At 37.4% G+C, this 27,871-nt stretch overlaps 4 protein-coding genes across 6 annotated transcripts in view; 1 reads left to right on the top strand and 3 right to left on the bottom strand.

Annotated features, from left to right (window-relative positions):
• Positions 1 to 313: 313 nt before the first annotated feature.
• On the bottom strand, positions 314 to 4,463 carry panx1b (pannexin 1b). Of its 2 annotated transcripts, XM_077231000.1 has the most exons (6): positions 4,208 to 4,463; positions 3,898 to 4,097; positions 2,624 to 2,829; positions 2,171 to 2,481; positions 1,880 to 2,030; positions 314 to 1,435 (listed from the first exon to the last, which is right to left on the bottom strand). In XM_077231000.1, exons 1-6 carry the CDS (start codon positions 4,370 to 4,372, stop codon positions 1,362 to 1,364), a joined length of 1,107 nt encoding a protein of 368 aa, XP_077087115.1. In that variant the 5' UTR covers positions 4,373 to 4,463; the 3' UTR covers positions 314 to 1,361. The 2 variants fall into 2 exon arrangements, with proteins under 2 accessions (XP_077087115.1, XP_077087114.1); XM_077230999.1 differs by lacking the exon at positions 2,624 to 2,829 and having other exon boundaries at positions 316 to 1,435; positions 4,208 to 4,372.
• A 6,233-nt stretch (positions 4,464 to 10,696) lies between these two features.
• epd (ependymin) lies at positions 10,697 to 12,650 on the bottom strand. Its single transcript, XM_077231205.1, has 6 exons — positions 12,505 to 12,650; positions 12,302 to 12,336; positions 11,730 to 11,864; positions 11,358 to 11,544; positions 11,181 to 11,265; positions 10,697 to 11,017 (listed from the first exon to the last, which is right to left on the bottom strand). Exons 1-6 carry the CDS (start codon positions 12,587 to 12,589, stop codon positions 10,894 to 10,896), a joined length of 651 nt encoding a protein of 216 aa, XP_077087320.1. The 5' UTR covers positions 12,590 to 12,650; the 3' UTR covers positions 10,697 to 10,893.
• Positions 12,651 to 21,256: 8,606 nt separating this feature from the next.
• On the top strand, positions 21,257 to 23,587 carry LOC143739079 (uncharacterized). The gene is made up of 5 exons (XM_077231204.1): positions 21,257 to 21,299; positions 21,903 to 22,064; positions 22,203 to 22,304; positions 22,387 to 22,602; positions 23,184 to 23,587. Exons 1-5 carry the CDS (start codon positions 21,279 to 21,281, stop codon positions 23,574 to 23,576), a joined length of 894 nt encoding a protein of 297 aa, XP_077087319.1. The 5' UTR covers positions 21,257 to 21,278; the 3' UTR covers positions 23,577 to 23,587.
• Positions 23,588 to 23,772: 185 nt separating this feature from the next.
• The window catches only part of myo1ca (myosin Ic, paralog a), a 28,510-nt gene continuing 24,411 nt past the window's right edge, over positions 23,773 to 27,871 (bottom strand). For both annotated transcript variants that reach the window (XM_077231203.1, XM_077231202.1), the window contains exons 28-32: positions 26,935 to 27,070; positions 26,629 to 26,699; positions 26,439 to 26,536; positions 25,384 to 25,483; positions 23,773 to 25,030 (exon numbers count right to left, since the gene is read on the bottom strand). In XM_077231203.1, the coding sequence (XP_077087318.1) occupies positions 25,010 to 25,030; positions 25,384 to 25,483; positions 26,439 to 26,536; positions 26,629 to 26,699; positions 26,935 to 27,070 (426 nt within the window). In that variant the 3' untranslated portion in view covers positions 23,773 to 25,009. The remainder of the gene's footprint in view (positions 25,031 to 25,383; positions 25,484 to 26,438; positions 26,537 to 26,628; positions 26,700 to 26,934; positions 27,071 to 27,871) is intronic.

The raw sequence follows: 27,871 nt of genomic DNA, 5'->3' as shown, positions 1-27,871 counted from the left end.
TTATAATAAAGCTGTTTTTATAGTATAGTGATTGTCATCATGTAGTGAACATGCCAAACCTAAATGGATTCAAGATAACAGAGTGGAAAATACAGTTTTATGGGGGTGCTTTTTATTTTACATTACAAGTATGTATTCTACAACACATTTCTGAAGTCCACTAAAAATCACCTTCTTAAGGTTATGGCTATAAGCAAACACCAATGTTCAAACTTTTTTTTTTTTTACTATGTTTGAAGTGCTCAACCCATGAAAACATGCAAACATGCAATTTTAACATACCTGAAGGGGAGGCTTGAAAACAATTACAATAAGAGCTACAAAATAACTGAAACACATCTGCATTCCGTACAATATATAAAACAATAAGTCCATATCAAATAAATGTATAAAACAGCTAAATATTTAAAACAGTAAAATATAATTTATATTACATATATCATACATTATAGTTTGTTTATTTGATTATTGCTTTTACAGAGGCAGTGGGTTATTACCGTACATGGCGCGTTATTACCTCTTGAAATAAAGGTGTTAAGTCCATCTCCCTAAATTAAATAGCCAAACCCTTGGTTAGCACGCATCATAAGACATCATTTATATATTAAATTAATACATCACTTCTAGCTTAACCCTGTTTTTATGATGTTGCCTCCGGGAAACAAACCTATTTTCTTCACTTTGCAAGAACATGATTCATGTTAGATAGATAGCAATAAAATGGTTTTAATAAAGAGATGGCTTTGATGGGTTTTTAGTCACATTGTACACTTGCAGTCATTTCAAAATAATTTTTTCAAAATGTATGATGCAGAGATTTGCATATTTGAGTAAACTTCACTTTAAAACATTCAGAGTTTGATTTGTATGAAAGGAGGAATTGCTTAAATGCATTTGATACCAAGAAGCAACATTGGCAGAGGTTAGTTGTTAGTATTTTGACATCAGTAACATCTTATTTATTAATTTCGATAAATTAATTAATTGTTGCAACAATACCTACAAAGGACACCCGAGAATATATGTTGTAACATTTTGCTTTCACAATGCATTCAACATGGGCTTAACATTTCATCAACTTAATAAATAATAACTTGATGAAGTAATACAAAACATTCATCCCATTTCTGTTCATGTAAAGCATAGAAAACATGCAGCTCAGTTTTGTAGTTAGTAAATGTTCTCAGTGTAATATTCAACCATTACATAATATTACCTACACATTCAATTTACATGTAAACTCATTTTTTGCAATGTGATTTGACTGATTTAACAGTTTATGTCAGCAGTACAGCTTTTGAAAACGGATTTACCTGATGATTATAGATGCTTACATACATGTACACTATTAGTGTAATATGTTAGACCACCCTGTGTCTTACATCTTTCACACAGCTGCAGCTTACTCCATCATCCAGCAGAACAGAAGAGACATCTAGAGACAAAAGACACATTCATACGAGCTGCTTTAGCAACAGTTGGTGTTTTACTTGGGTGCTGAATCTTTTTCTACTTTCCGACAAAGAGAACATAACATGGACAGAGGTGTTCATTCTCTTCACATCAGAAATATGTCACTTCAATCTCATAATCAAGCTTTTGTTCTGGATTCACATTTATTTCTTTTAATAAACTAACATCATATCATCAATAAATTATACAAAATGGTAGATTAGATGAGAAGAAAACAAAACACATTCTTTTCTAGCTCTTAGAGTGGTTCATGGTGTGTTGCTTTGTGATGAATCTACAGAATTGTGAGGTAATAAACAAACTGTGAATTATCAGTGGAGGAGATGACCATTTATTAAAACCAGGATGTTACAGCAGGTAACTGTGACTTAAGTTACACTGTGTGTCAACCTGATGTCACACTCACCCTTTATTTCAGAGATTTCTTGCTCTGCATTTCCATTGACAGTTTGGGCTTGTTTTCTGTCCACCATGTCAGTCCTCACTTGTCCTAGAGTCCTGAGGAGACACATGGTGTCAAACGGGGCTTCCCCTCCTTCCGATAGCAGCTCTAAAACCTGTGTACACACATCACACACAAATGTATTAGTGTCACTCACTGACACCAGCATCCAGATCTGAGAATGAGATATTAGTGTACTTTCTCCAGACATAACACTGTATAAAAAACACAATTCAAATGCACAAATGTACAAACCTGCAAACATTTGTAGCTCTTAAGCTCACTCAAGTTTTCCTCCAAGAACAGCAGGTAGATGCTGAGGTCATCATAGCGCCGGGTAGTAGGCTGCAAATCCAGCACGTGTCCAAAAGTAGGCAGTAGGTGGTATGGACGGAGGAACTGAGCGTGCTGGTGCTGGCGAGCAGGTTGGAAGGCAGCGTAAACCACAGCTGGTACTAACAGTAAATACACCACCAGATTCATGCAACTTAGGAGACGAAAAACACCCACTGCCACCAGCTTACACTGAACTGCATCTGGCACCACACTCTCGTTTACTAATATACCTGGAGACACACACAAACACAATTCAGAGAACAAACATCATAAAATGATTGGACACACACCATCACCCTCATATTTTTATATTCATTTTTGAAGTGTATTACGTGTGTGGAAATTTACACAAGCACACTATCCAGCACACACCTCTGCGCAGGTTACAGGAGAACTGATCACTGGGTGAAACCCAAAGGATGTAGTAGATCAGATAAGAGCAGGCCAGCAGTAAAGTGAGGAATGTTAAAACCCGACAAAGTAGATATTTTGCAGCCAAAGCCCATGATGAGCGTTTTGTCTTTAAGTACTGCTCTACCAGAGGGTACTTAAAACAAGCTTCAGTCAGTTCCAGACCACTGAGTGAGAAGAGAGAGAGAGAGAGAGAGAGAGAGAGAGAGAGAGAGAGAGAGAGAGAGAGAGAGAGAGAGAGAGAGAGAGAGAGAGAGAGAGAGAGAGAGAGAGAGAGAGAGAGAGAGAGAGAGAGAGATTTTAAGATTAAGGTTAAGATCAGTAAAATCAGAATATTATGGATAATTAGTTTTGGGATATGATTGAGGAGGGAAAGGAAATAGAAAGGAAGTTTAAATAGCAAAGATGTCAGTTGTTTACAAGTATTAATGCAAGAGATTAACTAAAATAATAAAAGGTAAGATGTGAATTTGGTCGGTGAATTTAATTGATGCCTCAAAATACTTTTTTTGTCACTGATTTTTAATATACACTACCGTTAAAAGTATGGGGTCAGTATGATTTTTGAAAGAAATGAAAAAATAATAATACTTTTATTCAGTAAGGATGCATTACTGGTAAATTGATTAAAGATTTCAATTTATAAATAAATGCTGTTCTTTTGAAACTTTCTACTTTCTACAACAAAAAAAGATCCCCCCTGAGGGTCCCTGCAATTTTTAGACTTCCGAAGGCACTGTTGTTGATAATAATAAAAATAGATATTTTTGGAGCACCAAATCAGCATATTAGAATGATTTCTGAAGGACCATGTGACAGTGAACACAGTGGAGCATCATGAAATCTTTAAATTACCCAAGTTGAGTGTGTTAAAGATATAAAATATTGGTTGACCTGTAATTTTATTCTATTAAATTCAGCTAAGACTGAGGTATTACTTACTGAACCAAAAACCTGTACACAGAATCTCTTAGAATACAAGTTGCATTTAGAAGGATGTACTGTTACTTCATCCTCTACAGTAATTTGGCGCATTTGGCGAAAAATATATTCAAATACAAGTCTTTGTTTTTTTTTTAATGTGTACTTGTGCAGTGTTGATAATGAATTAGGCATTTTTTTAGAGGCAGCTCTCAGATACCAACCCTGGGAGAATCAAAAACTGTATTTGTCACAACTGGAAATGTAAACTTCAGGTAATAGCTGGAGTTTTGAAAATGTTCACTGCACTACACCTGTGTGGGTCTTCTGCAATGTCTTTGTCTTGTTCAATTGTGAGGCTCTTGGCCAGGCGAATGGCACGGTTGTAGCAACGGTCAAGTTCCTCCATGATAAAACTGAGGTCAGAGGATAGGGAAGGGGTAGCTGTGAAATGCCAGAAGAGAGCAGGAATATACAGGAGGACGGCGACCAGCAGAAGGATATAAGGAAAGAACTGAAGGTAAAGAGACAGAGTATAAGACAAACACAAGGAACCTCTTTTGATATGACATTGTTGCTCATGTCATGACCAAGTACATTGAATATACAGTAGACCTACACTACCTTGTGTAGATGAAGGGGGGCGCTATCAGCCCCATTGTCTGTAGGGTGATGCTCTACTGCAGCCCAGCAAAATGAGTCCACATATGCAGCCTGTCTCAATGTGAAGTTAGTGGGTGGAAAACATGTGATCTGAGTACCTAGAGAAATTACACAAGAACATGTCATTTTCTTAACTGAAGAGACTGAAAGAGCTATATGATGGAAATTAGATTAATCTTATCTAAAAAAAATCCTCAAAAACGCTACTTACATAGAATAATGTTTTTGCATCTTTGTTAAGAGCAAAAAATATTGCTAATTAAACATGGTATTTAAGTAAGTGCATGATGTTGGCCTGCTTTGTGATAATTGTATGTATAAATCTCTTTCAAAACATTCAACTTATGTTCATCACCGTAGGAGCAATAGAAGAGATCAGGAACAATTGCTTCCTTCATAACTTACAGATTACTAATGTACATAATGTTTCTTAATGTCTGTGAAGTGCTTCCAAAAGCAATTGTACCATCAACATTTTAGAATGATTCTTAAATAGATAGTTCACCCAACAAAGAAAATTCTGTCATCATTTACAGAACACAAAAGATGATATTTTGAATAATGTTGGTAGCCAAAAAATATTGGAGGCCACTGACTTCCATTGTATGGAGAGAGAGAAAAAAGGGGGAAACATTTCAATACATCTTTTGCGTTCCACAGAAGAAACAAAGTCAGTTTTGGAATTTTGTGAGTGTGAGAGCACATGTTGACAATTTTAATTTTTTTTGTAAACTATCCCTTTGACAAGACAAAGTATTACAATCATCCTCATTGTGGCAATTATACCACCTGGAATATAAATGATATTAATCCACTGCATATCAGAAAAGAGCACAGCTTTTTACATCAAAAGTCAAAGGAGTAAAGTCTGGAACTACTGATGGAATGATGATTGGTTTTAATTTAGAATAATTTTTTTTTTTATAAATAGTGCAATTATTACGGAAGCCCTGAACCGCAACATAAAAAACAAAATCCGTAAAAAAAAAATATATATTATTTAATAAAAGCGAAATATTTTGAGATTAAAGTCAAAACATTACAAGATTAAATTAGAAACATTACGAGAATAAAGTCGTAATATTTTGAGAATAAAGTCAAAATTAGACTTTTCAGACTGGATGGAGTTATCCAGCTTTATATCTGAGGAAATCGCGGGATCCGGCCAAATGATTGGATACAGAATGATGCACTTAAAATGTATCCAGAAAGGATTTACGGTGTAGAGAGAGAGTACGGTTACTGTTAATTGTTCTCGGCCCAGATGGCGTTGCCTATAGACGAGCACGAAATAGGCCGTCACATGACACGGAGGCTTTATCAGTGTGTGTGTGTGTGTGTTTCTCTGCTGGACACAGGAGCGTTAAACTCGTTATTAAGAGGTTTGACGTCCCTGAGAATAACGGGAACGAGTATTGCGTCTGCTACACGCTATGGGAAAACTCTTTTTCTCGAGAATATTGAAGCCTTTTTTTTTTTTTAAACACAGTGCAGCTGCACAGCCAGCATAGTGCAGAGCTATAAGCGTGCTGATTGGCTGGGCTCCGGGAGCTGCACAAACCTTTGGCGAGGCGAAGTGGCTGCGCGAACCTATCAGGGCGCGTCCAACCACCAGCGAGCTGAGCCCGCCAAAATGGGCGGAGCTACTGACGATACAAGCGGCCCATTTCGCCATAGACATCCGGTTAATTCGCCTGAAGCGACAATACCTGGACTTGAAGCTTAATAGGACGGCCCTCTACGCAATACTCGTTACCAGGGAGCCGAGGTTACGCGAGTAACCGAGTACGTTTCCTTTCGAAAACGGTTAAATCGTATTGCGTCTGCTAGACGCTATGGGAACCTAATTAGATCACGCCGTGCTATTATATAAATCACCCACTCGCTTAACCGATGGTAGGGCTAGTAGGAGTGCAGTCTTGAGCGAAAGTAGCTTTAAGTCAGCCGACTGAAGAGGCTCGAAAGGGGGTCCTCTAAGGGCCCTGAGGACCGTGGATAGGCCCCAAGAGGGTATAGAGGGAGGACGAGGCGGGTTCAGCCTCCTGGGCCCCTTGAGGAAGCGTACGACCAGGTTGTTCCTTCTTAATGATTGGCCGGCCACAGGAGCATGGAAGACTACTATGGCCGCCACGTATACTTTGAGCGTGGAGGGGGTAAGACCCGCGTCCAGTAGCTCTTTTAGAAAAGAAAGTACCAGTGGTACTTCATAAGATTTGGGGTCTAGGTTCCGGGCTGAGCACTGACCATTTAAGGGCATAGAGGCATCTTGTGGACAGGGCTCTACCCTCGGTGATAGTGCTTAGGACTCTTTCTGGGAGGTCCCCGGGTACCCTTTGAGGGGCCATACATGAAGGGCCCATAATTCGGGACGGGGGGTCCCAGACTGTCCCGTTCGCCTAAGTGAGGAGGTCCTCCCTCAGCGTGATCGGCCAGCGAGCTGTCTCTAGCAGCTGCATCAACTCGGGGAACCATGTTTGGGTCTGCCGGAGAGGGGCTATAGGAGGACTGCATGCTTGTTCTCCCTGACCCGTTTGATAGCCTGAGGGAGCATCGAGTCCGGAGGGAATGCATAAAGGGGGCGACTGGGCCATTTGTGGGCCAGCGCATCCCTGCTCTTTGAAAAGAATGTTGAAGTCTTCAGAAGGCTGAATTAGAGCTGAAGTTGTTCTGCACGGTTTGGATGGATGAGCCACTTTAGACCTCCATCCAACGGCGGTGAGCGGGCACAGATGTGTGGCCACCGCTTCCTCAAGGGGGGGCAGTTTTTCGTATCCCTTCTCCTCGGCGCCGTCAAGAGTTGAGAGCGATGTAGAGGCGGAAGTGCGTAGGTGGACCGAGTAGGGGGCCTGCCATGACTTCGTCAGTTCGTCGCCCTGGTAGAAACCATTCATCGAGGCGGCTTTTAGTGGGCTCTTCGGGTGAAGACCAGTCAAGGCCGAGCTCTTTGACGGCCCTGGCGAGAACGCGGAGAAGCTCAGTGTCTGTGCTCACCCTGGCATCACTTTTGCTAGACTGAGACCGGGGGGCGGGATCAATGATTGAGCCCGACCAATCCTCGCCTTCAGAGGCCGCCAATGACAGGCTGTCATCGTGGAGGTCTTCCTCTGATCCACCAAACGAGACGAGGCCGGCCGCTTCGAAAGAGGGGAGCTGGTCTGCTTTGGTGAAGAGCACTGGCGAAATCTCTCTCTGTGGAGAGAGCGAGGCACGTGGGGTCTGAGCCGGCGTGAGCTCCCTTGTCTCCATGTGTGAGCTCACTAGTGTGTCCTCTGACCCCACCGTTTCTTCTTCCAAGGTTCCTGGGAGGCGGGAAACGGGAGTGCGCGAGGGGCGGGGTCGCTCTCTATAAAGATAGCTAGCCGCGAGCGCAGAGAGGAGAGCGGCATGTTCTCGCAATGAGAACAGCCGCCCTGTGTGAGTGCAGTTCCTGCCTGGTTTTTGCCCAGGCATGAAACGCACTCACGCTGCTCGTCTATGAGATGCAGAGGGGCTCTGCATGTGACACAGTTGGAGCACGGCATTTGAAACAACTCCACGCTGCTCTTTTAGAGTGGAAATTAGCCTTTTAGGCGTAACGCTGGTCAAAAGGATACTTCGCCGGATGGCCGCAGTGAAGCAGCAAATCAGCAGGTGATGACGTCGAGTCAGAAGCCCTGAGCAGGAGGCCGCCGTCCGCTGAACTGCTGCTGCAGATTCGCCGCGTTCCGCTACTGGGCTCGTTCGACCGCGAGGAGGCTTTCAAGCTGGAGAGAATCAGCGAAGAGGTGAGTCGTCGCTAGAGGAGAATAAATCTGATGTCTATGGCTAAGGCTCGCTGGAGGTGGGACCCGCCCTGATAGGTTCGTGCAGCCACGCCGCCTCGCCATAGGTTAGTGCAGTTCCCACAGCCCAGCCAATCAGCATGCTTATAGCTCTACACTATGCTGGCTGTGCAGCTGCACTGCGTTTTAAAATAAAGGCTTCAATATTCTCGAGAAAAGGAGTTTTCTCATAGCGTCTAGCAGACGCACTACAGGAAACCGTTTTCGAAAGGGAAACATAGGCTTCGAGTCAACGTGCCACAAAGTTTGGACTAGGATTGTGGGACCTACTCCGGTGGAGTCTTCGTGCTCGTCTATAGGCGTCCTAAAACAAATGGTAATGCCATGTTGTTAGATTAGCACCTGTAGAATTTCCTTTTGTTGAAAGCCCAGATAAAAGTAAAAAGCTACTATTACAGTGCTTAGCATAAGTGAACACACCCATGCTAAAGTTGACTAAAAAGAGGAATAAAAAATAATCTTTTGGAAATTGATCTTAATGCCTTTATTTAAAAAATGAGGAAAAATCCAACCTTTAAGGACACCAATTTTCTTTGTGAGTGAATAATGTATCGTAAATAAATAAAAGTTCTTCCTTAAAATACAGCGGGCGTAAGCCAGTACACCCCTATGTTAAATTCCCATAGATGAAGGCAGATTTTTATTTCAAAAGGCCAGTTATTTCATGGATCCAGGATACAACGCATTCTGATAAAGTTCCCTTGGCCTTTGGAATTAAAATAGCCCCACATCATCACATACCCTTCACCATACCTAGAGATTGGCATGGGGTACTTTCCAAAAGATCATCTCTCAATGCAAATCAATCCAGCTATTAGGCTAACTGAAATAAAACCATGCCAATACATTATTCATTCACAAAGAAAATTGGTGTCCTTAAAGGTTGGATTTTTCCTCATTTTTTTAATTAAGGCATTAAGATCAATTTCCAAAAGATGATTTTTTTATTCCTCTTTTTAGTCAACTTTAGCACGGGTGTATTCACAACATGGTGTTACGACTCTCCCCATGTAACAACCATCCCAGGTCTCTAGACAAATACATAGCCTACAATCCCTCTTACTTTATTGGTACCTTTATTTGGCTAGTTTTCAAGGTCGGTTTTCTTTGTCTCATAAAATTAGCAACTATAATAAAGGGTAGGCTATTTATGTCAAAGTGTGTAATGCGCTTTAAATTTTAATCTTACAAAAGATTTAATAATTCTAGTTATTAAAAAAAGCACTGTGTATTTAGATCCAGCAGTTCGACGTCACGAGCGCATTTTTTATGAATAAAAATAAAGAACTATTACGGAAGACTGCTCTCGTAACTTTATTCACAAAATATTACGACTTTATTCTTATTTCATTTTCATTTTAACGTTGCGGTTCAGGCATCCATAGACCTTACAATGAAATATTGTATGGCTACAAGTGTTGCAACACCCAAGAGATAAAATAGATCAAACAGAAATTAGTTTGATTGCTAGAGTTTGTCTTAGGAAGACATAACTCTAATAAGCAGAATAGTCTGGTTTGGTTGTGATTGTGTGAATGATACTTCTGCCCCCGCCTCTCTTATACTGAGACAGATAGGCTACACGCCCTCGATAGCTAGTGGACAGTGGCTGAAATAAGAAAATAAACAACGGTCACAATGTGAGTGGAAAACGACTGGCAAAATACGATGTTAACAGTTCGCATGCTTATAAATCGCTACATTAATCTCATGTTTTGTTAACGCGCATATCCAGCAGTGACACGCCCATTCTGGATTTACACATAAATCCGCAATGGCAATGCTCTGGTCTTTGTTCAAGTAACGTAATCGACAATAAGTTGTGCAAACATATACGTCCTTCGTTGTTTTTGGAGAATGTTTGATAATATTTTGTTACAGCCTAAAGTTATTCTCGATAGCCAGTCTTTCAACAATCGTGGCAGCCTTTCTGTACAAATCCGTAAAAAGGTAACGTTGAAGGGTTCATGTTTTTTAGTTTGAACCTGTTTATCTCCATAAGTTCAAACCACTCAATCGGACGTTTCAAAGTAAACAAAAAAAAATGAAACAGAGGAAAATTACATAGTTTTATGAATGCACATCACTGTAAGTATTGAACCATAAAGCGAAGAACATGAGTTAAATGTAAAGAACACAAAAATATAAGAAGTGTCTCTAACCACTAAAGTTGGGAATTTCCTCTGAGGTGCTGTTAGGTAAACCTCAGACTGTGAAGATGAGTCAGATGGAGGCTTCATGCAGCATTCTCTCATTCTCTTTCTTACTGTCAGTGACATTGACCCCTCCACATTTACATGGCTTGTGCATAATTAAATACAGACGAACAAAGAAATTTGGTATTGGTATTCAGTAATTCTTACTGAAACAAAGAAACAAGCCAGTAAAGAGATGCAGTTCATTTACCATAAGAATTGTAACATTTACTCAGTCCTCCAGTGTTTATAGTTTTAGAAGCACAAACTGTTCTATATAGGGTTGATGGTGCATGAAATGGATGGGGTTTTTTTGTCGCTGCATTTTTCTGTGCAAGGAGGATAATTAAGTCTTTACAGAATCTCCACTTATCTTAGCACCGCTGTTGTCCACACAGCTTTATGATCATTTTTCAAACAGACATAAAAATGCATTTCAGTGAAAGCTCAGCTTTATTGACTTGATTAGAGTGAAGAAACAAGTTCCAAAAGACAAAAAAAGGTTAGTGAAACTGTAGGCATTTTCTGAAGAAAGAGAGGTGGATACAGGATATATTTTGATTTAAATGCTCTTTTTATTATTGCGTGTAGCCATCTTTGGCAGTTTGTATGTCATGTCATGTTTTTTTCTTCAGTCGTGGAACAGGTCGAAGAAGCTGTGGTCGTCTGGGTCCTCCTCGAATGGCACGCCCTCACAATAGGCCGGGGGCACAAAGACTTGTGGGTCATCAACTTCGTGTTCAACACCAAAGAAACTGAAGCAGAAAATAGCTCAGTTAATTGACGTATGCAAAACTGCAGGATACAATAAAATGTAGTCATCCTCAAAAGATTTGAAACAAATGTGTTTCTGAGAAATCTGAATACTCCACAGTACTCTTAATGGTGTTCCTATAGTGCATTCAATCTCTGCTTTACCTGAAGAGAAGGTCCTTCTTCTCGCCATAGTAGGATCCAGAGACTGGCAAACAGCCACAGGAAGTGGTTGACAGAGAGTAGTGAGCTGAAAAGAAAATCAAACATGATTGTTTTTATTTTGTAAAGCAACAGAATAACTAAAGAAGTGAAAAAAAAGAGGAAAAAAAGCGTAAGGACCATGAAGTTCGGACAACTTTCCATGCCAGACCCGGACTCGGAGTCCCTGTTCTGTGAGGGAGGGGCTGCCCATGTAAATCTCAGACTCGTGAGTGGCATCGGGTGGAATCTCCATCAGGTGACTACGGAACTGCAGAGTCTCCTTCTTGCAACTCTCGTTTTTACTGTCTATCTCATAAAGTGTACCCTGTGAGAAAAAGTGCTTTATTATACTTTACATTTATTATATAATATTATATGGTTCAACAAAAATTCAATCACAAGCTGAAAGATTAAGGGCAATAGAGAGAGAGAGAGAGAGAGAGAGAGAGAGAGAGAGAGAGAGAGAGAGAGAGAGAGAGAGAGAGAGAGAGAATCGCTGACTAGGCCTACCTCTTCAAAATGTATGAGCACATCCATATACGAAGTTTTGTTCGCATGAGTAGTGTCCTCCACAAAACGAAATTTACTCGCTTTGGAGTCATAACTGAACTCTCCAGATGCAAGGTCATGACCCCCCGTTGAAACCTGAATGTGTGTTTTGCATGTCAAACAAAAGAGAACCGTAAAAAATTTAAAGTTAGTCAATAAAAAATACTATTTATTTAGCTTTTAATAATTCAGGTGTCTCAAATAACTTTCACGGTCTCAGGTAATGAAACTAAACTAATGAAACCTTATTGTAAAGTGTTAGCCAAATGTTTTATAACAAAGGCTAGAGGGCTTTTATAGGGAATACCATCACTAAACACTTTGTTTTTGTATAGCTTAAAAAGCTGTGTGCCCATCACTGAATTAGAATGTTTCATAAATAGTGAAGAAATGAGGGCTTGTGCTTGTATTCAGATGACGCATCATTTTTTAAAGGCTTTATTTTTAAAGCTTCTTTCATTACTGAGCCAAATTGTACTGCCTAACAGCCTGCTATAATTATTAAACATCCCATTGAAATGTTGTACACTCACCACTTTCATTGTTCCACTGGTCAAAGGTGGGGAATCTGAAAAAGAAATTAAAAAGTAACATTTCTTCCACATCATCTGCAGCTTCTGAGAATGTTCAAATTCAAAATGTTCTCAAAAAAACAACAACAAAAAAAAAACAATAATATTATAAAAGCAGATTATTCTTTATCCACAAAGACAAGAAATGTATATAAAGTTCTTACGGCATGGCTGGCGATGAGAAGAAGCCCATGCGACAGCACAGAGGCATGAGAACACCACACAGAGCAGCTTGACTGTATGCATCATTGCTCTTTAACTTTCTTCAGGTCCACACACTTCCACCCTCATTCAGACTGTGCTTTTTATATATAACCCCTGCACCCCATATAAATGCCCCCTCCCTTTTGGACATCCAGCAATGCAGTAGACAAAAGATGTCGAAATCACCTTCTGTTGTAAGTGCAAATAAGAAAGCTGGACAAAATTGGCACAAATTACCATTTACAAGACAAATAGGGTCAAAAAGAAAAGCTTAATTCAAGCAAACAATCCCCCTTGTCCGCCTCTGATCGGCACTCAGGGGGTCTGGCTCCATACTGGTGGACCACAAGTCCAGAGACAGTTGGTATCACATCACATGATTTTGGTTCATGTAAGGTGATGATTGTGCAGTCTCAATCAAGGAAAAACAAAACAAAACAAAACAAAAACAAAAGTGGGTTATACAGGTGTGAAAACAAAAGCCCATCTGGTACTTTCCTTGTCATTCAGTTCTACTACCAGAGGTCTACAGTTGCATCTGATTTTTTACAGAATTGACCACAATGATCTTTCAAATCACAGAACAAGAGAAAATCACTCACGGACATTCACACGTGAAGTAAATATGCAAATATGTCACATAAGTAAAAATGTGGAAGAACATGTACAACTCTAGAAATAAAGAAATGAAAATATTTACTGAAGGAAAACACTGAATTTAATGACTAGTTGACAGAGCTTACAAAGACATACTCACTCCTTGGTTCTTCATTAAAACTTGTTTCTTATAGCTGTAATTTCTAAATAAATGTGAAGAAAACATTGTTAACACTTTATAACTTCCATTAATAAATCATATTAAACAGATAGTTAGTTAATATTCACATAGCTAGAAATATGAGATAATGTGCTTGTTAATGTTAACTAATGAACTTATTAAACGTTACATAATGATTAACAGATCATTATTTAACGTCAAATGAAATGCTTACAAATTCCATTTAACTTTCAATTCATATCATCAAGCACTTTTTAAAAATCTACAAATGATTCTGACAGATGGTTTTCAATGATTGAAGGAATCATTAAAAAATCATTAACAGGCATTATATAGTGCTTAACTGATCATTAGTTAATATATAATCACATAGCTATGAGATAATGTGCATGTTAATGTTTAAATAAACTTAATAAAGATTACATCATTATGAACAGATCATTATTTATTGTAAACAAAATGCTAACAAATGTCATTAAACTCATATATTACCTAATGCACTTTTTACATTTACAAATGTTGTGAAAAAAAATGTATTTAATATTAAGCACTTCAATCACTGTTCATTTGAACAAACTAATATTTAACTCATATATTTAACTCAATTCATAACCACATTCTGTAGAGGTCATAAATTTGCTCTTTATTTGTTGTGGTGTGAATGCAGACTTCTATTTACACGTTTTTTCAAATTATTTATTAATTATTTAATGTTTTTGCAGCAATTTAAAGTTGAAATAATGTATCAGTTGTAAATGTTTATAAATGTTTACAGTTAGTAAGTTAGTGCCTTTATGGGCATGACAACGTTTGTTTCAAGGCTGGTTAGTTAAGTTTAGCTACATGCTTGCTAAAGACATAACGACAACACACTATTTTTGTAATTATAGTTTGGGTGCAAAACATGTTGTTATTGCTTCAAAACTATCCCATACCCTTAAACACGATTTTCCTTGAATCATACTTCAACAGGAAAATATACAAAAATGTATTATAAAAAGTTTGAACCGTGTTTCCTTATAGTAATCAAACTGACCCCTGTGCACTGTTGACCCCTTAACCAATCCTTAAACCAACCCATACCACCAAACCCTTCCCTAACCCGTATCACACCTCAATAGCAGCAAAAGTACTTTGCGATAGAACGTGCACAATAAGTACATTGTACCTAAGAATTTTTTTTTTTTTTTGCATAAGTACACCTAATATAAAGTGAATTGTCATTGTGAAAGTCATCGTTTTATTATTCATTTTACAGTTGGACATCAGGGTCACTCAGAGCCACCACCTTATTGCATTTGTCATTTGTAAATGTAAAAAAGTGCATTAGGTAATATAGGAACTGAAGTTGAATGCCATTTGTAAGCGTTTTAATTTACATAAATAAAGATCTGTTAATCATTAGTTCATTAGTTAACGTTATCACATTATCTAATTGTTCTAGCTATTTGAATATATATTAACTAATGATCCATTAAGAATTATATAATGTTGTTAATTATTTATTAATGAAACAGAAACATTCTGGTTGGTTGATTTTCACCCATGCAAATTTTCATACTTCTGTACAATTGGTGGTCACACAAGGTACATACAAGACTCAAATGTTAAATTCAGCTGTTGTTGAATCTTCACACCTGAGACATGCCCAAACTCAACTACATATCTAGAAACTTAAAAGAGTTTTTAATATAATTGATTCTGTTTTCTTGTAAAGAGGACACAAGAAATCCCCCTATAAATGTTTGCAGGCCACTTTCACTACTGCTGTTTTATGGCAGGGATTGTCAGGAAATGGTTCTGAAATTTGCTTTTAGATGGTAAAGATCCGGGTGTGGAAAATTGTTCTGAAATCAGTTTTAAAGAACTGCTTCGCGTACTATCTGATGCATGTTGTGTAATCTGGATCTTTCAAAAAAACACATTGGGCGCTTTTCTTACTCAGATTGCAAGAGTCAGACTAGTTCCGATTCCTGTGCGGGTGTTTGGTACAAACATTGCCTGTGTAACTGAAAATTATGTACAAAAACATGTTGTTATTTAAACTGGCTTGCATGAATGCTAAAGCCTTAAAAGCAAGTGAAGCTTTTCATTATGAATCTAAGATGAAAGCATAATATATGTAATGAATACCAAAAGAGGAGTAGATCATCTATGTGTGGTGAGCCCAGATGTTCACCTTTGTGAGCTCTGTTCTGCTGGAGTCAATGCGGGATACTTGGTGAAATTTAGTTTATTTGCTTACCCTGCTTGATGCAGTCTTGTTTTCTAGGCAAAAGGGAACATCAGACCAGAAGGAAAATCAAAACCACATTTTAAAGGCAAAACTAACAGAACATTTCCACATTTTCCTCATATCAATATTACATTATTACACTGTAAAGTGTTATTGTTTGTTTAACTTAAAAAAGTAAGTTACCTGATTGCCTTACAATTTTGAGTTTATTGAAATTAAAATTTGAGTTGATACAATGAACGAGACTGCTTTAATCAACAGAAACTCAAAATATTATGAGTTAACTCAGAATACATCTAAGTTGATTCGACAAAAGAAAAGACATGTTGTGATTTTTTTACAGAGTATAATATAACTTTATTCATAGAAACAACTAAATGTTTTAAAATCATTATATTTTTAATAACTGCACACAATTTGTCCTTGAATGCATCAGAGGAACTTCCACTTTCCCCCGACAATTGGAAATAATTGTTTTCAGGAATGTTTTTCCTGTAACTTTGTGTGTCTCTTTTTTGCAACACTTATACAAATAATATACTGTATATGGATCTTGATATTGTTAAAGTGAATGAATGTAAAAGGTCTAGCAAGAGGTCTGCTGACCCATGGAGAATCAGCCCCAAAAAACATCTAAGAGGAGGCCTTCTAATATTCTAATATCAGCAATAGCTTTAGGTTCTCATTGCCATCTTGTGGATCATTTGAAAGCAACAGCCCCTTTTCCCCTGACTTCTAGATGTGTGCAGACTGGAGACTCGAGGGGTTTCGGCCTCATTCATCAGGCTATCAGGCACTGAGCAGGGCACTTTTCTCTGGGACTGAAGGTGCTTATCAACAACATCTCATAGTTCAGCTAAAGTTTTGGGATCTAGGATCACCTTTAGGAATCCAGTATCAGATCAAGTATTACACAGGATCACGTATTGTTATTTTCTCTCTCTCTCTGATTTGTTATCGCAATTTTTTTATTTTGTCAAATCAACTTATATAATGAATGTGGTTCAGATAACATAATATATATTGAGTTTCTATTTATTAAACCAATCTCCTTCGTTTTATTAACTCAAATTTTGAACTTCAATGAACTCAAAAAATAAAAGCCCACCTGTTAACTAAGTTAAACCTACAATAAGTTTTTACAGTGCACTCCAAATTCAGGGATTACATTAGAAACACAGACAGAAAACTCTCTGATATCGAGTGTTGTTATTGATAATACTAAATACTACTAATAAAAATAATAATTAGTAAATATTTAATTGGTTGAGTGACTGTATTGTCAAGAAAAAAAATACATATCTCTTCAACTTTAGTTCACTTTCAGAGAAAAGGAGAATAACAGATAAAAGAAGATACCGAAGGAACCAGAATATATACTGACTGATCTCATTTAATGGCCATTAAACTCATTTAGTCCATTTGACAAAAAAAAAAAAAAACTGAATGGCATACTGTCACTTAGTACAGGATTGGTTTGCTCATATAAATATTGCAGCACTGGATCAAATGTCGAGATAACCCAACTTGGCAAAAATACAGCTTAAAACATCCAGAGAATTGAGGATAAAGGAAAGAGTAGTTGAAAAAGAAAAAAGGGGAGAAAGAAATTGAGAGAAAGAGAAAGAAGTGAGACCACATGTTTTATCTGAGAAATATAACAAAACTGATGTGTCATAAGGAAAACTAATATACAGTATTGGATGAGTCAGGACTAAGACTGACAGCAAGACAGAAGTAGAGACACTACTGGAAAACAGAAATGAGGAAGAACTACCGGAAACATATCAGGAGGGAAGTTGAATTCAAAAGTGTGTTTGTGTCTCATGTTGTTTATATTGTAACATGCTATGCAAACGTATGGCTTCGCCCAAATTAAATCAACTTAAAATAGTAAATGTGTAAGTATAACAGTTGTATGCTCTGAGTGACCTATTCATGCATGAACAGTCATTTGAGTCATAAGTGCCCGTAGACATCGTGACCCCCAATGAAATCTGTGTGGGTGTCTGTGAGTTGAGAACTACCCCTTCCCATGAGTCACCACTGTGCAACAAGAAATGACCAAACATACATCACCGCTTTGCTCCGCCTCCACCGTTGTGGTTTCTGCCCTACTTCTCTGTTCTTGCCCCAACAGAGGATCACTCAAGGGATTACCAAGAAGAAACATGACAGTGTCTGCTAGATTTCCGTAGAGGAGGCATAAGGCCAAACTAAGAAAAGTGGCAGTGCTACAGTACAACTACATTGGGTTTCAAAAGTCTGAAACAGTTTAAAAAATCTGGCACTCAAAATTTAGAAAACTTGGAAATTTTAAATTTTAAAAATCTTTAAAAGTTTCAAACAAAGAAATGCAATGATGTAATAAATATTTCATAAATAATATTTAGGTCATACATATTTCTGACTCTACACTATTTCTAGGCCACTAATCAAATAAGTTAATTTCTAACAATGATAATTTAATAAACATGCATAATTACATGATCATCAGGTTTTAAACAAAGTTCATGCAGCTCTACTGCTGCTGCCAATAAAGCAAAAGGGGGACAAACCAAATACTAAGACATTCTAAAAACCATGCATATTTTTCCAGAATTGTTTTGCAACACAATATGTTAATATGTTAATATGAATGAACAATAAGCAATATATGTTTTATGTTTATTAATCTTTGTTAGTGACCTTTGTTGTGAGTTACTAAAATGTTTCTAATCACGTTAGTTTACAGTGCATTAACCAATGTTAACAGATACAACTTTTGATTTTAATACCCCAAGTTTCTCAGACAAGGCTTAAGTCTTGCATGTTTGTGCTGTTTTAACTGAAAGCAACTTGCACTGACATATCTTAAATAACGTCAGTGCCATTGTTTTGTCTCAAGATGCAAACCAGTACTAATTGAACTAAGGCCTAATCCTGGCTTAATCTCAAACCCAATTTGTGAAATCGGGCCTTAATGTTGTAGTAAATGTTGAATTTAACATTAGCTAAGAATAATAAATGCTGTAGAAGTATTGTTCATTTTTTTCATTGTTGTTCATGTTAAGAAATTTAGTTAACTAATGAAACCTTATTGTAAAGTATTTTTTTGCTGACTATATAATAAAAACTAAATATGAAAATGTATTCTAAATCAAGTAGATAACGTATAATTATCTCTATAATCATGTAAAGATATGTACTGCAAGTACCTTCCGGTCTTTGTCTCAGACAATTAACATCACTTGAGAGAGTAGAGTGACAGAGTGAAGAATGACAGAGAGAAGAGTGAAGAAGAGAGAGAGAGAGAGAGAGAAAGAGAAAGAGAAAGAGAGAGAGAGAGAGAGAGAGAGAGAGAGAGAGAGAGAGAGAGAGAGAGAGAGAGAGAGAGAGAGAGAGAGCACTGGAGAAAGGAAGTGTTGCTCAACCCAAAACTAATGCCAATAGAAAAAAACATGAAGTGATACGCTCATGTGGTGTAACTGCGGATTGGCATCACCAAATAAACCTCAGCATTTCTACTCACACACACACTGTAATCTATATATGTCACCTTACATAACAGCAGTGGTCAGAATGTGTGATGGTATCTTCTGTTAAACGATGGTCATGTGATTACCTAAACATCCAGTGACACCATGATGCATGTCTAACACTCTATGTCTTCACAGCAAATGAAAAAAAGAAAATCGCTGTGTGTCGTTAGAATGGATATTCCCTCAAAAAAGAGAGAGAACAAAAAAGAAATGTTTTGTAGTATTAGGATATCCCAGCTTAGACAGACTGAAAGGAAGTAAATTGAATAAACACAGGGAATGTACAAGAACAGGCCAGAGGATTTTCTTTAAAAACTGCTGTTTTTTTCTGTTAAATCGTTAAGTTCAGTTGTTCCTCACAACAAATTGTGATGCATGTGCTAAGACTGATTTCTACCTGTTTACCTACTGTCTTCTGATTTGCATGCAGGTTAAAAAACGTTTTGGAAAACTGTAAAACCCAAACAAAAAAACATATCTATATTATTAATAAACCTCTTCTCCTTTCCATAAGCAGCAGAAAATCCTGAAGTCAAGTCAAGTCATCCTCATTTATATAGCGCTTTTAACAATGTAGATTGTTTCAAAGCAGCTTTACAGAGATAAACATATAATTTAAGGTAACAGAGATTGGTTTGGTTTTATAGTGGTTCGTGAATAATGTTTTTTTCAGCTAAAGTTAGTTTTGATTGATTCACTTCCGTCTAAATGATCATTTGTTATTAAATTAGAGGCCGCTATAAGACGACACCGTTCTGAAGAGAACAAAATTCTTCTGAAAGTTTCTTCAGCAATTTAATGATTTCATTCATTTTTGTAGCATATATATAGTACATAAGGCTTATAAATGTACACAACATTTGAATCACATACAAATTACAAAATCAGATAGATCAGTTCTAAAGTGCTATAATTCTAAAAGACAGAAAAGAAGAGCAAAAAGGGGATAAAAAAAAAAGATGTGCTATACTGTAGATATGTACAGGCAATATAAGGGTACAGGCAATGCATGTGAAATCATGATGTTTGGGTGTGTTTTTTAATAAAGATGTTTTAAATTTACATATATTGTGGTCTCCTTAAGAAGGTACTTTTTGTGAATGTACGGCCCAGCTGGTCATGGGGCAAAACAGAAATTTCATTCTCATGTAGAAAACAGCAGTTGAGTAACGTCAGAAAGAGACAGAGACTAGCATGGGAGGGTCTTCCCCACAGGGACTGCCATGTGAGTTTCCATAAAACGGACTTCATTGGTTGTAAAATATAATTTTATGTAACACCCCACACATTTATGCATGCTTGCTTTTTATTTTCACGTAAGCTGAACCATTTTCTGCTACATGTTTGAAATCACTCCCTGATGTGAGATATACAAGTCTATTTTGAGAGTGTATCAGTGTAATTTGTTTCGAATATACTAAATTAATATTCACATCTTTAAACTGATCCTTTGAACATTTTTTTCGTATATATTAACTTATATTCTATTAATTGGATCTATAGATCCTAATTTAGGGTCACACTTTATAGGTGTCTTTACGTACTTGCATAAAAAATTGTTAAATGTAGGCTACTTATTGTGTGTATTGAAAAATCACTGTTGCTGCTACTGAGGTGGGATTCGAGTCAGGGACAGGTTTAGTGGTGTGGTTTGGTTTATAGGTGGTTAACAGTGCAATAATAGATGTAATTACAGAAATTAATTAAAGATGCAGGTATTTTTAAAATGTAAATTCAATGTAAAAACACTATAAAATCATTCATGTAATTATTAGTAGGCCTACATAAATATTCATTTTTTCATGTCTCTATATTTGTTTAAATTTTGTTTAGTCAATTTACCTGTCATTTCAATCCAACACCATCCGTTTAACCAAGAAATGAGTTACAGTTGTGAAATCACAATCTGAGCACATATCTGTATATATTTATCTATATGTAATCACACACATACACTGTATGCCTACATGAGACTTTAACTGGCTTATAACATACATTAAAATATTGTACCATCTTCAAGACTACTGTACTTCTTGGAACTGTTCGAATACGCGGCTGAAAAAGAAGAACAAATACTGGCATTCCCAAACAAAAAAAACACGAAACCGAAACTATATTTACAGAGAGAATATAAAGATAAAATCTCTGGTGCATCATCATCTCAAATCACTGACGACGACTGAACAATCAAGGTCTGATATGTCTAATATTCAAACGGAGGTAAGAGCCAATATCATTTTATCTCCCTTATTACCAAAAACTAATTACCAGAATCTAAACATCGGGCGATTTATTTTTAACTGTTAAAATTATAATAAGCAATTTAATGTATAAGACGTTTTAATGCAGTTAATATTGATCACTATCGATCCAGGTTAATCATCAATAGTGGGTAGGCAACTGGTAGTTTATTTTTTTTATTTTATTTAATGTTTATTTGACAGGGACAAATGCATAAAACATTGCTTTATAAAGAATACAAAGTAGATGCGATGCATACAGGTTTCTACCCATGACTAATTTGCAGTTGACAGCATCACTGACAACACTGACAATATTTTTGTGTTTATTGATATGTAGGCTATATGTAGGCTAAGGTCTGTTTAGCCCATGTAATTCAAAGTAGCCTACCTTAAGTCTAGGCATAAGATCTATTTTGTTATGCTAGATAGCAGGCTACTGCGGTTTTCTGAAGTGAAATATGATCAATAGCCTATCTCGAAAAAAAGCAGGGGTGAATGAACTCATGAAATATGATTGAAGCCAATACGAGGTTGATCACTACTTTGGATGATCTGACAGTTTCACTCTACATTCTCCCAGATGTTTTGGCGCTGTCAGACTCTTTTTTGCATTCTCATCCTGTGTATGGTGTCTACAAATACTTCTTCGCCTCTCGGCCACAGAGGAGCGCTGTCCTTCTCCAATTCACTGCGCCTCACGCGCACTGTCCGCGCCCGCGTCCAACAACTGCTGTCCCTATACGTAAGAGAACTAATGCATATCTTCTATAGTAGCCAAAACAAATTAATGCCAACAGTCCGATTTGTATTGTTTTATTAATTTATTGTTATGATTATTCAGTTTGTATCTAAAGTTCCGCACCATGTGATTTCTTGACAGAAACAACAGGTGTTTGGAGGCGAGCTCTTTGAATACGGAGACCTGAAGCTGAATACACTACCCACGGTCACTGTTAGTTATCAGACCTGGCTACACATGCAGGTGTGCACGCATATCTTTATCACGTAGTGTTTAAGTTGGCTTACTGCATGAGGATATGTTTTAACAGTTTTGTTTGGTTCAGGACACTGAGCGTTTGGGTTTGGCCTCCCACTACCTCCAAACTTTCTGGACTCACCTAGAAGGTCAACGGCAGCAGTTTGACAGAGAAAGAGATGCGACGAAAAAAAGAAGAGAGCAGAGAATAGACAGACGAGGAAGGCCACAGCCCACCTTGTGCCAAAGTTTTGTCGGTCTGCAAATAGATCTGCGGGATCTAATGAGACAAGTCAACTCACAGGTACAAGTGCAGACTTGTTGGATACACAACGACCCAGCCATACATAATTACACAACTCTGATGATTAACTCATCATGCCCCCGTTAAGATTGCAAAATAGGGGCTCTTACCAGAGAATTTATGAAATTCCCAAGGGGATTTTTATAGGGTCTATAGAAAATATTTGTGATATATTTAAATCTAAGAATAGTAACAATAACGACTGTTTTAGTCATATTTCCCCGGTCTGCCTCGTGATCTCCGTGTGATCATTTTCTAACATGGTAGACCTTTACGGTCCAATTCTTGATTTTAGGTTACTTTGAGCCTTCTAAATAATAATATTACATTAGAATATTACATAATATTGTAATATTCTAAATCCAGGGACCGATATATATTTTTTATTTTCTTTAAATCTGTGTTTCTTACATTAGCCTAATGATCTGATAAGTAGGCCTATTTATAAGGTTATACTGTTTGCCAAAAGGAGTAAGTTATTATAACTAGTGTTACCAAAGAAATCTAGCCTTTTGGGACAAAACAACAGGCTGACAGTTTAAGACTCTTATTTTTCTCTCTCTCTCTCTGTCTATCTGCAGTTGAAGAGTATCACACAGGTGTCTGCATCCACAAAATCTCCACTTCTCCATTCCCTACACTCCACTTCATCGTCCAGTCCGTTTCCCAGCATGCATCATTTCACAGACAGCACCAGAAAGCTCGAGAGCCCAAGACCCACTGATAACCCTCGGAGCTCCACACACTTCACCGTACAATCATCTCAGATCTTGAACTCTGCCCACAGAGGATTGACTTCAGCGACTGAGAAGACCACTGTTAGCCTCCTGCAACACATCCGGGCATCGACACTCACAACAGGAGGGGAGTCACTTTGGATTCAGCATCTGAGAGGGTACGTGATACTGAGAGATCTAGAACGGTACTTGAGAAGATTGGCACGAGATTACACTGTGCTCCAAGCCAAATACTGAAAAAACTTTTTTTTTTTTTTTTTTTAAACCCAAGTATTGGACGAACACTGAATTAAATTATAAAACACAACCAAGGAAATGTATAATTGAATACACTAACATATTCACTGCTGTTTACCTTGCTCATTAACTGTTTTTTTATGAGACTAATTTATTATTTACCGTTTGTTTACAAAAGACTAGACAGATACTTGTCTTAATGTGTGAAAATTTATTTTTTAAATCTAAATATCAGTATTTTATATTTAATGAGTATTTCCATGTATGGGATAAGTCAGGGGAGTAAGTACTTGAACAGGCAGCTAGTGTAGGTTATCATGAGATTGCCTAAGCATTATTATTTGACAAGCAAGTATTTTTAGATTATACAATTATTGTGTTATTTGTATTAACACAATGTATATAGCATCATTTTAAAAAGCACTTTAAACAAACAGTACATGTTGTTTATATTAGACTGAAACAAAAAAGGATAGTCAGCATTTCTAGAAAAAAATCAAAATTCCCCAAACACCCCACTTCCCTCCTTCACTGATAATCAGCAACTCAAAGGTCAGAAAGAGATTAACTTTACATCCGCTTTTCTTTTTCATTCCCCTGTACTTTCCACCTTGTCTTATTTATTAAGTTATTTATTTTATTTATGTGAAATGTGTGCAAAACCTTTTTCATACAGTATTTATTGTTCATAAATAAGTGCAAAAGATGTTTTGTACAATCATGTGTACTGAGTAAAATGACTGTGAAGCACTTCTAATGCATGTGTATTTATGTGACAATTTTTTTTCCATACAACAGATGGTATGTGAAGTCATACTGAAAAATTGGTGTAACCTAAATTAAGGCATGTTGTGAGACTGGCTGAAAAAGCCGGGTTTTTTTGGCATCTGTCTGAAGTGTTAGAAAAGATAATAGAGCAAACCAAAGATAACATGTTACCCATAAGTCATTGCATTAAATAATTTTTTCAAATTATTTAACAATAATTGAGTTATATACTGTTTCCGCTGATGGGTAGTAGTGTTATTTGTAAACGACTTATTTTATTGCATTCGAAAAGATTATGTAGTTAATGAGAAATTCTCAAAAAAACTAGTATATATCTTATATACATATCTGTATATGTATCTGTAGTATATCTTTTTAGTAAAGCTTGAATTACTAACATAATTGAAATAGCAAAGACTTATTTGATTGATTAGATGAGAGAAATTATAAAATTAAGTCATCAGTGTTAACGCACAAAATCGTAATTAAATGTAATCTAAAATCAGTATTCAAAAAAGTCCCATTTAATATACACTTGCTAATATGTGTTTATGGAGTGAGACTAAAATGAATTTAAAAAAAGTGTAGTCTGGCTCTGTGTAGTGATTGGCTAAAATACTGCTGTGAAATGATCTTCCCACTGCTGGTCAGCTGTCATTGGCTGTTCATGAGATTCGTGGGGTGGTCTAGAAAAGAAAAAGCAGTTATTGCAAACAGCATGTTAAACAAATCAAACTTTGCTAAATAAAACATCTCATGTTCACCTCTCTGAACTCTCCTCCTGAAATAGGATCACCTTTCTTTTTGTTCTTTTTCTTTTTTTAAAGCAAACTCTTATAAACTTTGTTGTCTCTATAACCTTCAAACTAAAACCATTTCATTCTTTAGCCTTGTATTTCCTTATAAGTGTGTGTGTGTGTGTGTGTGTGTGTGTGTGTGTGTGTGTGTGTGTGTGTGTGTGTGTGTGTGTGTGTGTGTGTGTGTGTGTGTGTGTGTGTGTGTGTGTGTGTGTGTGTGTGTGTGTGTGTGTGAGTCTCACCACAGACAGGTGTCCATTCTTGGTCTTGACCACTCGCAGGTCTGATCCACTAGTGAAGTCTATAACTCCCTCCTTTCCCTTTGCTATGGCAAACCTGATACTGGAGATTAAAGCATACTCAGTTGGAAAAGTGTAAATGTGCATATACATATACCTGCTATAAACTTAAATACAATAACAACAACGACGAAACAAAGATAAAAATGTATACACTACTGTTCAAAAGTTTTAGGTCTGTAAATGTTTTTGAAAGAAGTATTTTAAGATCACCAAAGTTGCATTTATTTGATCAAAGATATAGTAGTGCAGGGCTTCTCAACTCTGCAGGAAAGTGGATCTCAAGAGCCAGATTTTTGCTCCAACCCTGATCAAATACAACTGAACTAGCTAATCAAGGTCTTCAGAGTTACTAGAAAGTTATAGGCAGGTGAGTTTGATCATGATTGGAGCTAAACTCCACAGGAAAGTTGACCTCGAGGGCCCTGAACTACTGTATCTTTGATCCTGTGATGGTAAATCAGAATTTTCAGCATCATTAACTAACTCTAGTCTTCACTAACTAACTTCACATGATCCTTCAGAAATCATTCTAATATGCTGATTTGCTGCTCAAAAAACATTTATTGTTATTATAAGTATTACCAATATTGAAATCTGCTTAAAATTTCCGTGGAAATCATAAAATAGAAATCTAAAATAACAGGATTTATTTTAAATGTTTTGTAACATTATAAATTCTTAACTGTCATTTTACAGAAAAAAGCATTCATTTCTTTCAAAAAATGAAATCTTACAGACAAAAAAAAGTAACGATAGTTAATTTAAAAAAATCATCAGCTCAAGGCTTGTTGAATCAGATTCTTGCTATGGATTGAAAACCCATAGATTAATGCAGCTTGTAACAAATCAAGTAAATTCCACGTTGACAGTGAAGTAAGCTATGTGCCCATGTGGTGCCCTTGCCTCCCTAGACTAGAGCACGTAGATACCACAAACAAATTTCGTCTATGATTGCCAATGTACGGACGGACGCACGGACGGACGGACGGACGCACCTGTCCTGGCTGATGTTGACATTGTGTATCTTGTCTGCCATGATGGCCAGCTTGGTGACTGCCTCAATCACATGATCGCATTGCAGCACTAAGTCACCCTAAAGGACAGAAGGCCAAAAGTCAAAGTGAAACAACAGAGCTCCAACTGCACAACCAAGACAATCACAGAGCATGATAGGACTTCTCTCACCTTCTGCTTACTGTCAGTGGTGGGAATATGCAAAACAAAGAATCCATCACTGAGGGAACTGGCAGAGATACCTACAAAATAAAACGAAGTAATATTGTATAGTACTGCAAAGTGTTACCCAGTGTGAGGTTAATGGTGCGCTGGTAGTAGACACTGATGTGAAATTATGGTTTGAGTACTAGGGAAGAGTATGATTACCCAAGAATTAGATACGGTGAAAAACAGGAGTATGCAACTTTAATAAGCCTGGTTGTCGTACAGTATTGTTAGGCAACAATAGAGAGAGCTGTATTACAGTAACATTACCCAGCAATGTGCCGTATTCGATACGTTGTTTGATTTTTGCTTCCTGGACCAGCACAGCAGATGAAGCGGTCAACAGCAGCTGACGCACACGTGCACGGAAACCATGCCGATCGTACTTAGTGACCGCTATACCATACTGAAAAAGAAGAGGAGAATATACGATAAGATCCTCAACCCCTCCAATATCAACAACAAGAAAAAGGAAAAATTTTAGATTCATTTTATTTTCAATATTAATTGAATTATATTGACTGCCTCCTTTTAATAAATATTGATCATTTTGTTGTAAGTCTGTTCAGTAGGAGTCATCTATACATTTTTGTTGGCACATTGGCTGCGTTCAAAACCTGCATACTTCCCTATTATAAAGCAGGCAAAAAGCAGTACGAACGAATAGTATGTCCGAATATGCATTGCATGTTGCATTGAATACAATCCCGCTGGAGCAACCTGGAGACAAGTGCCTTTCTCAAGGACACACTGGTGGGGGCGGCTGCTGAGAACGAACCAGCAACCTTATGCTTCCAAGTTCAGTGATTTAGCCCACTACACCACAAAAGTAATGAAGCTATAACAAAAATGTGCCTGTAGAGGGCAGGCACACGAATGTTTGGAGCAGACACAGTGGCAGCCAGATTGTCCTCCTACTCTTGCTTCAAGGTTGTGGGGGTTCAGGGGGGCCCTCATCATGGTGTTCCTTATCCTCTGGCTCATCAATGTCAATGCTGTGGAAACTCAGCACCCCTGAATCGTGCACAGACCCAGGATATCTTAATATCCCACAAAGATATGATTAAGGAATTTCTCCAGGTGATTGCTGGAGGTTTCATTTGGATATAACAGCCATCTATTGCACCAACTGCTCTGCTGAAAGCTGGTGACCCAGCCAGTTGTGAAAATCCTGCTCCCACTGCATCCAGATCATCTCTGTTTGGAA

Source organism: Siphateles boraxobius, unplaced genomic scaffold, assembly GCF_051911475.1.
Source record: "Siphateles boraxobius isolate OS27281-9 unplaced genomic scaffold, OSU_SipBor_1 16, whole genome shotgun sequence".
Classification (NCBI taxonomy): Eukaryota; Metazoa; Chordata; class Actinopteri; order Cypriniformes; family Leuciscidae; genus Siphateles; species Siphateles boraxobius.
The sequence above is the reverse complement of the archived record's forward strand: the minus strand, read 5'-3'. Positions and strand labels throughout refer to the sequence as shown.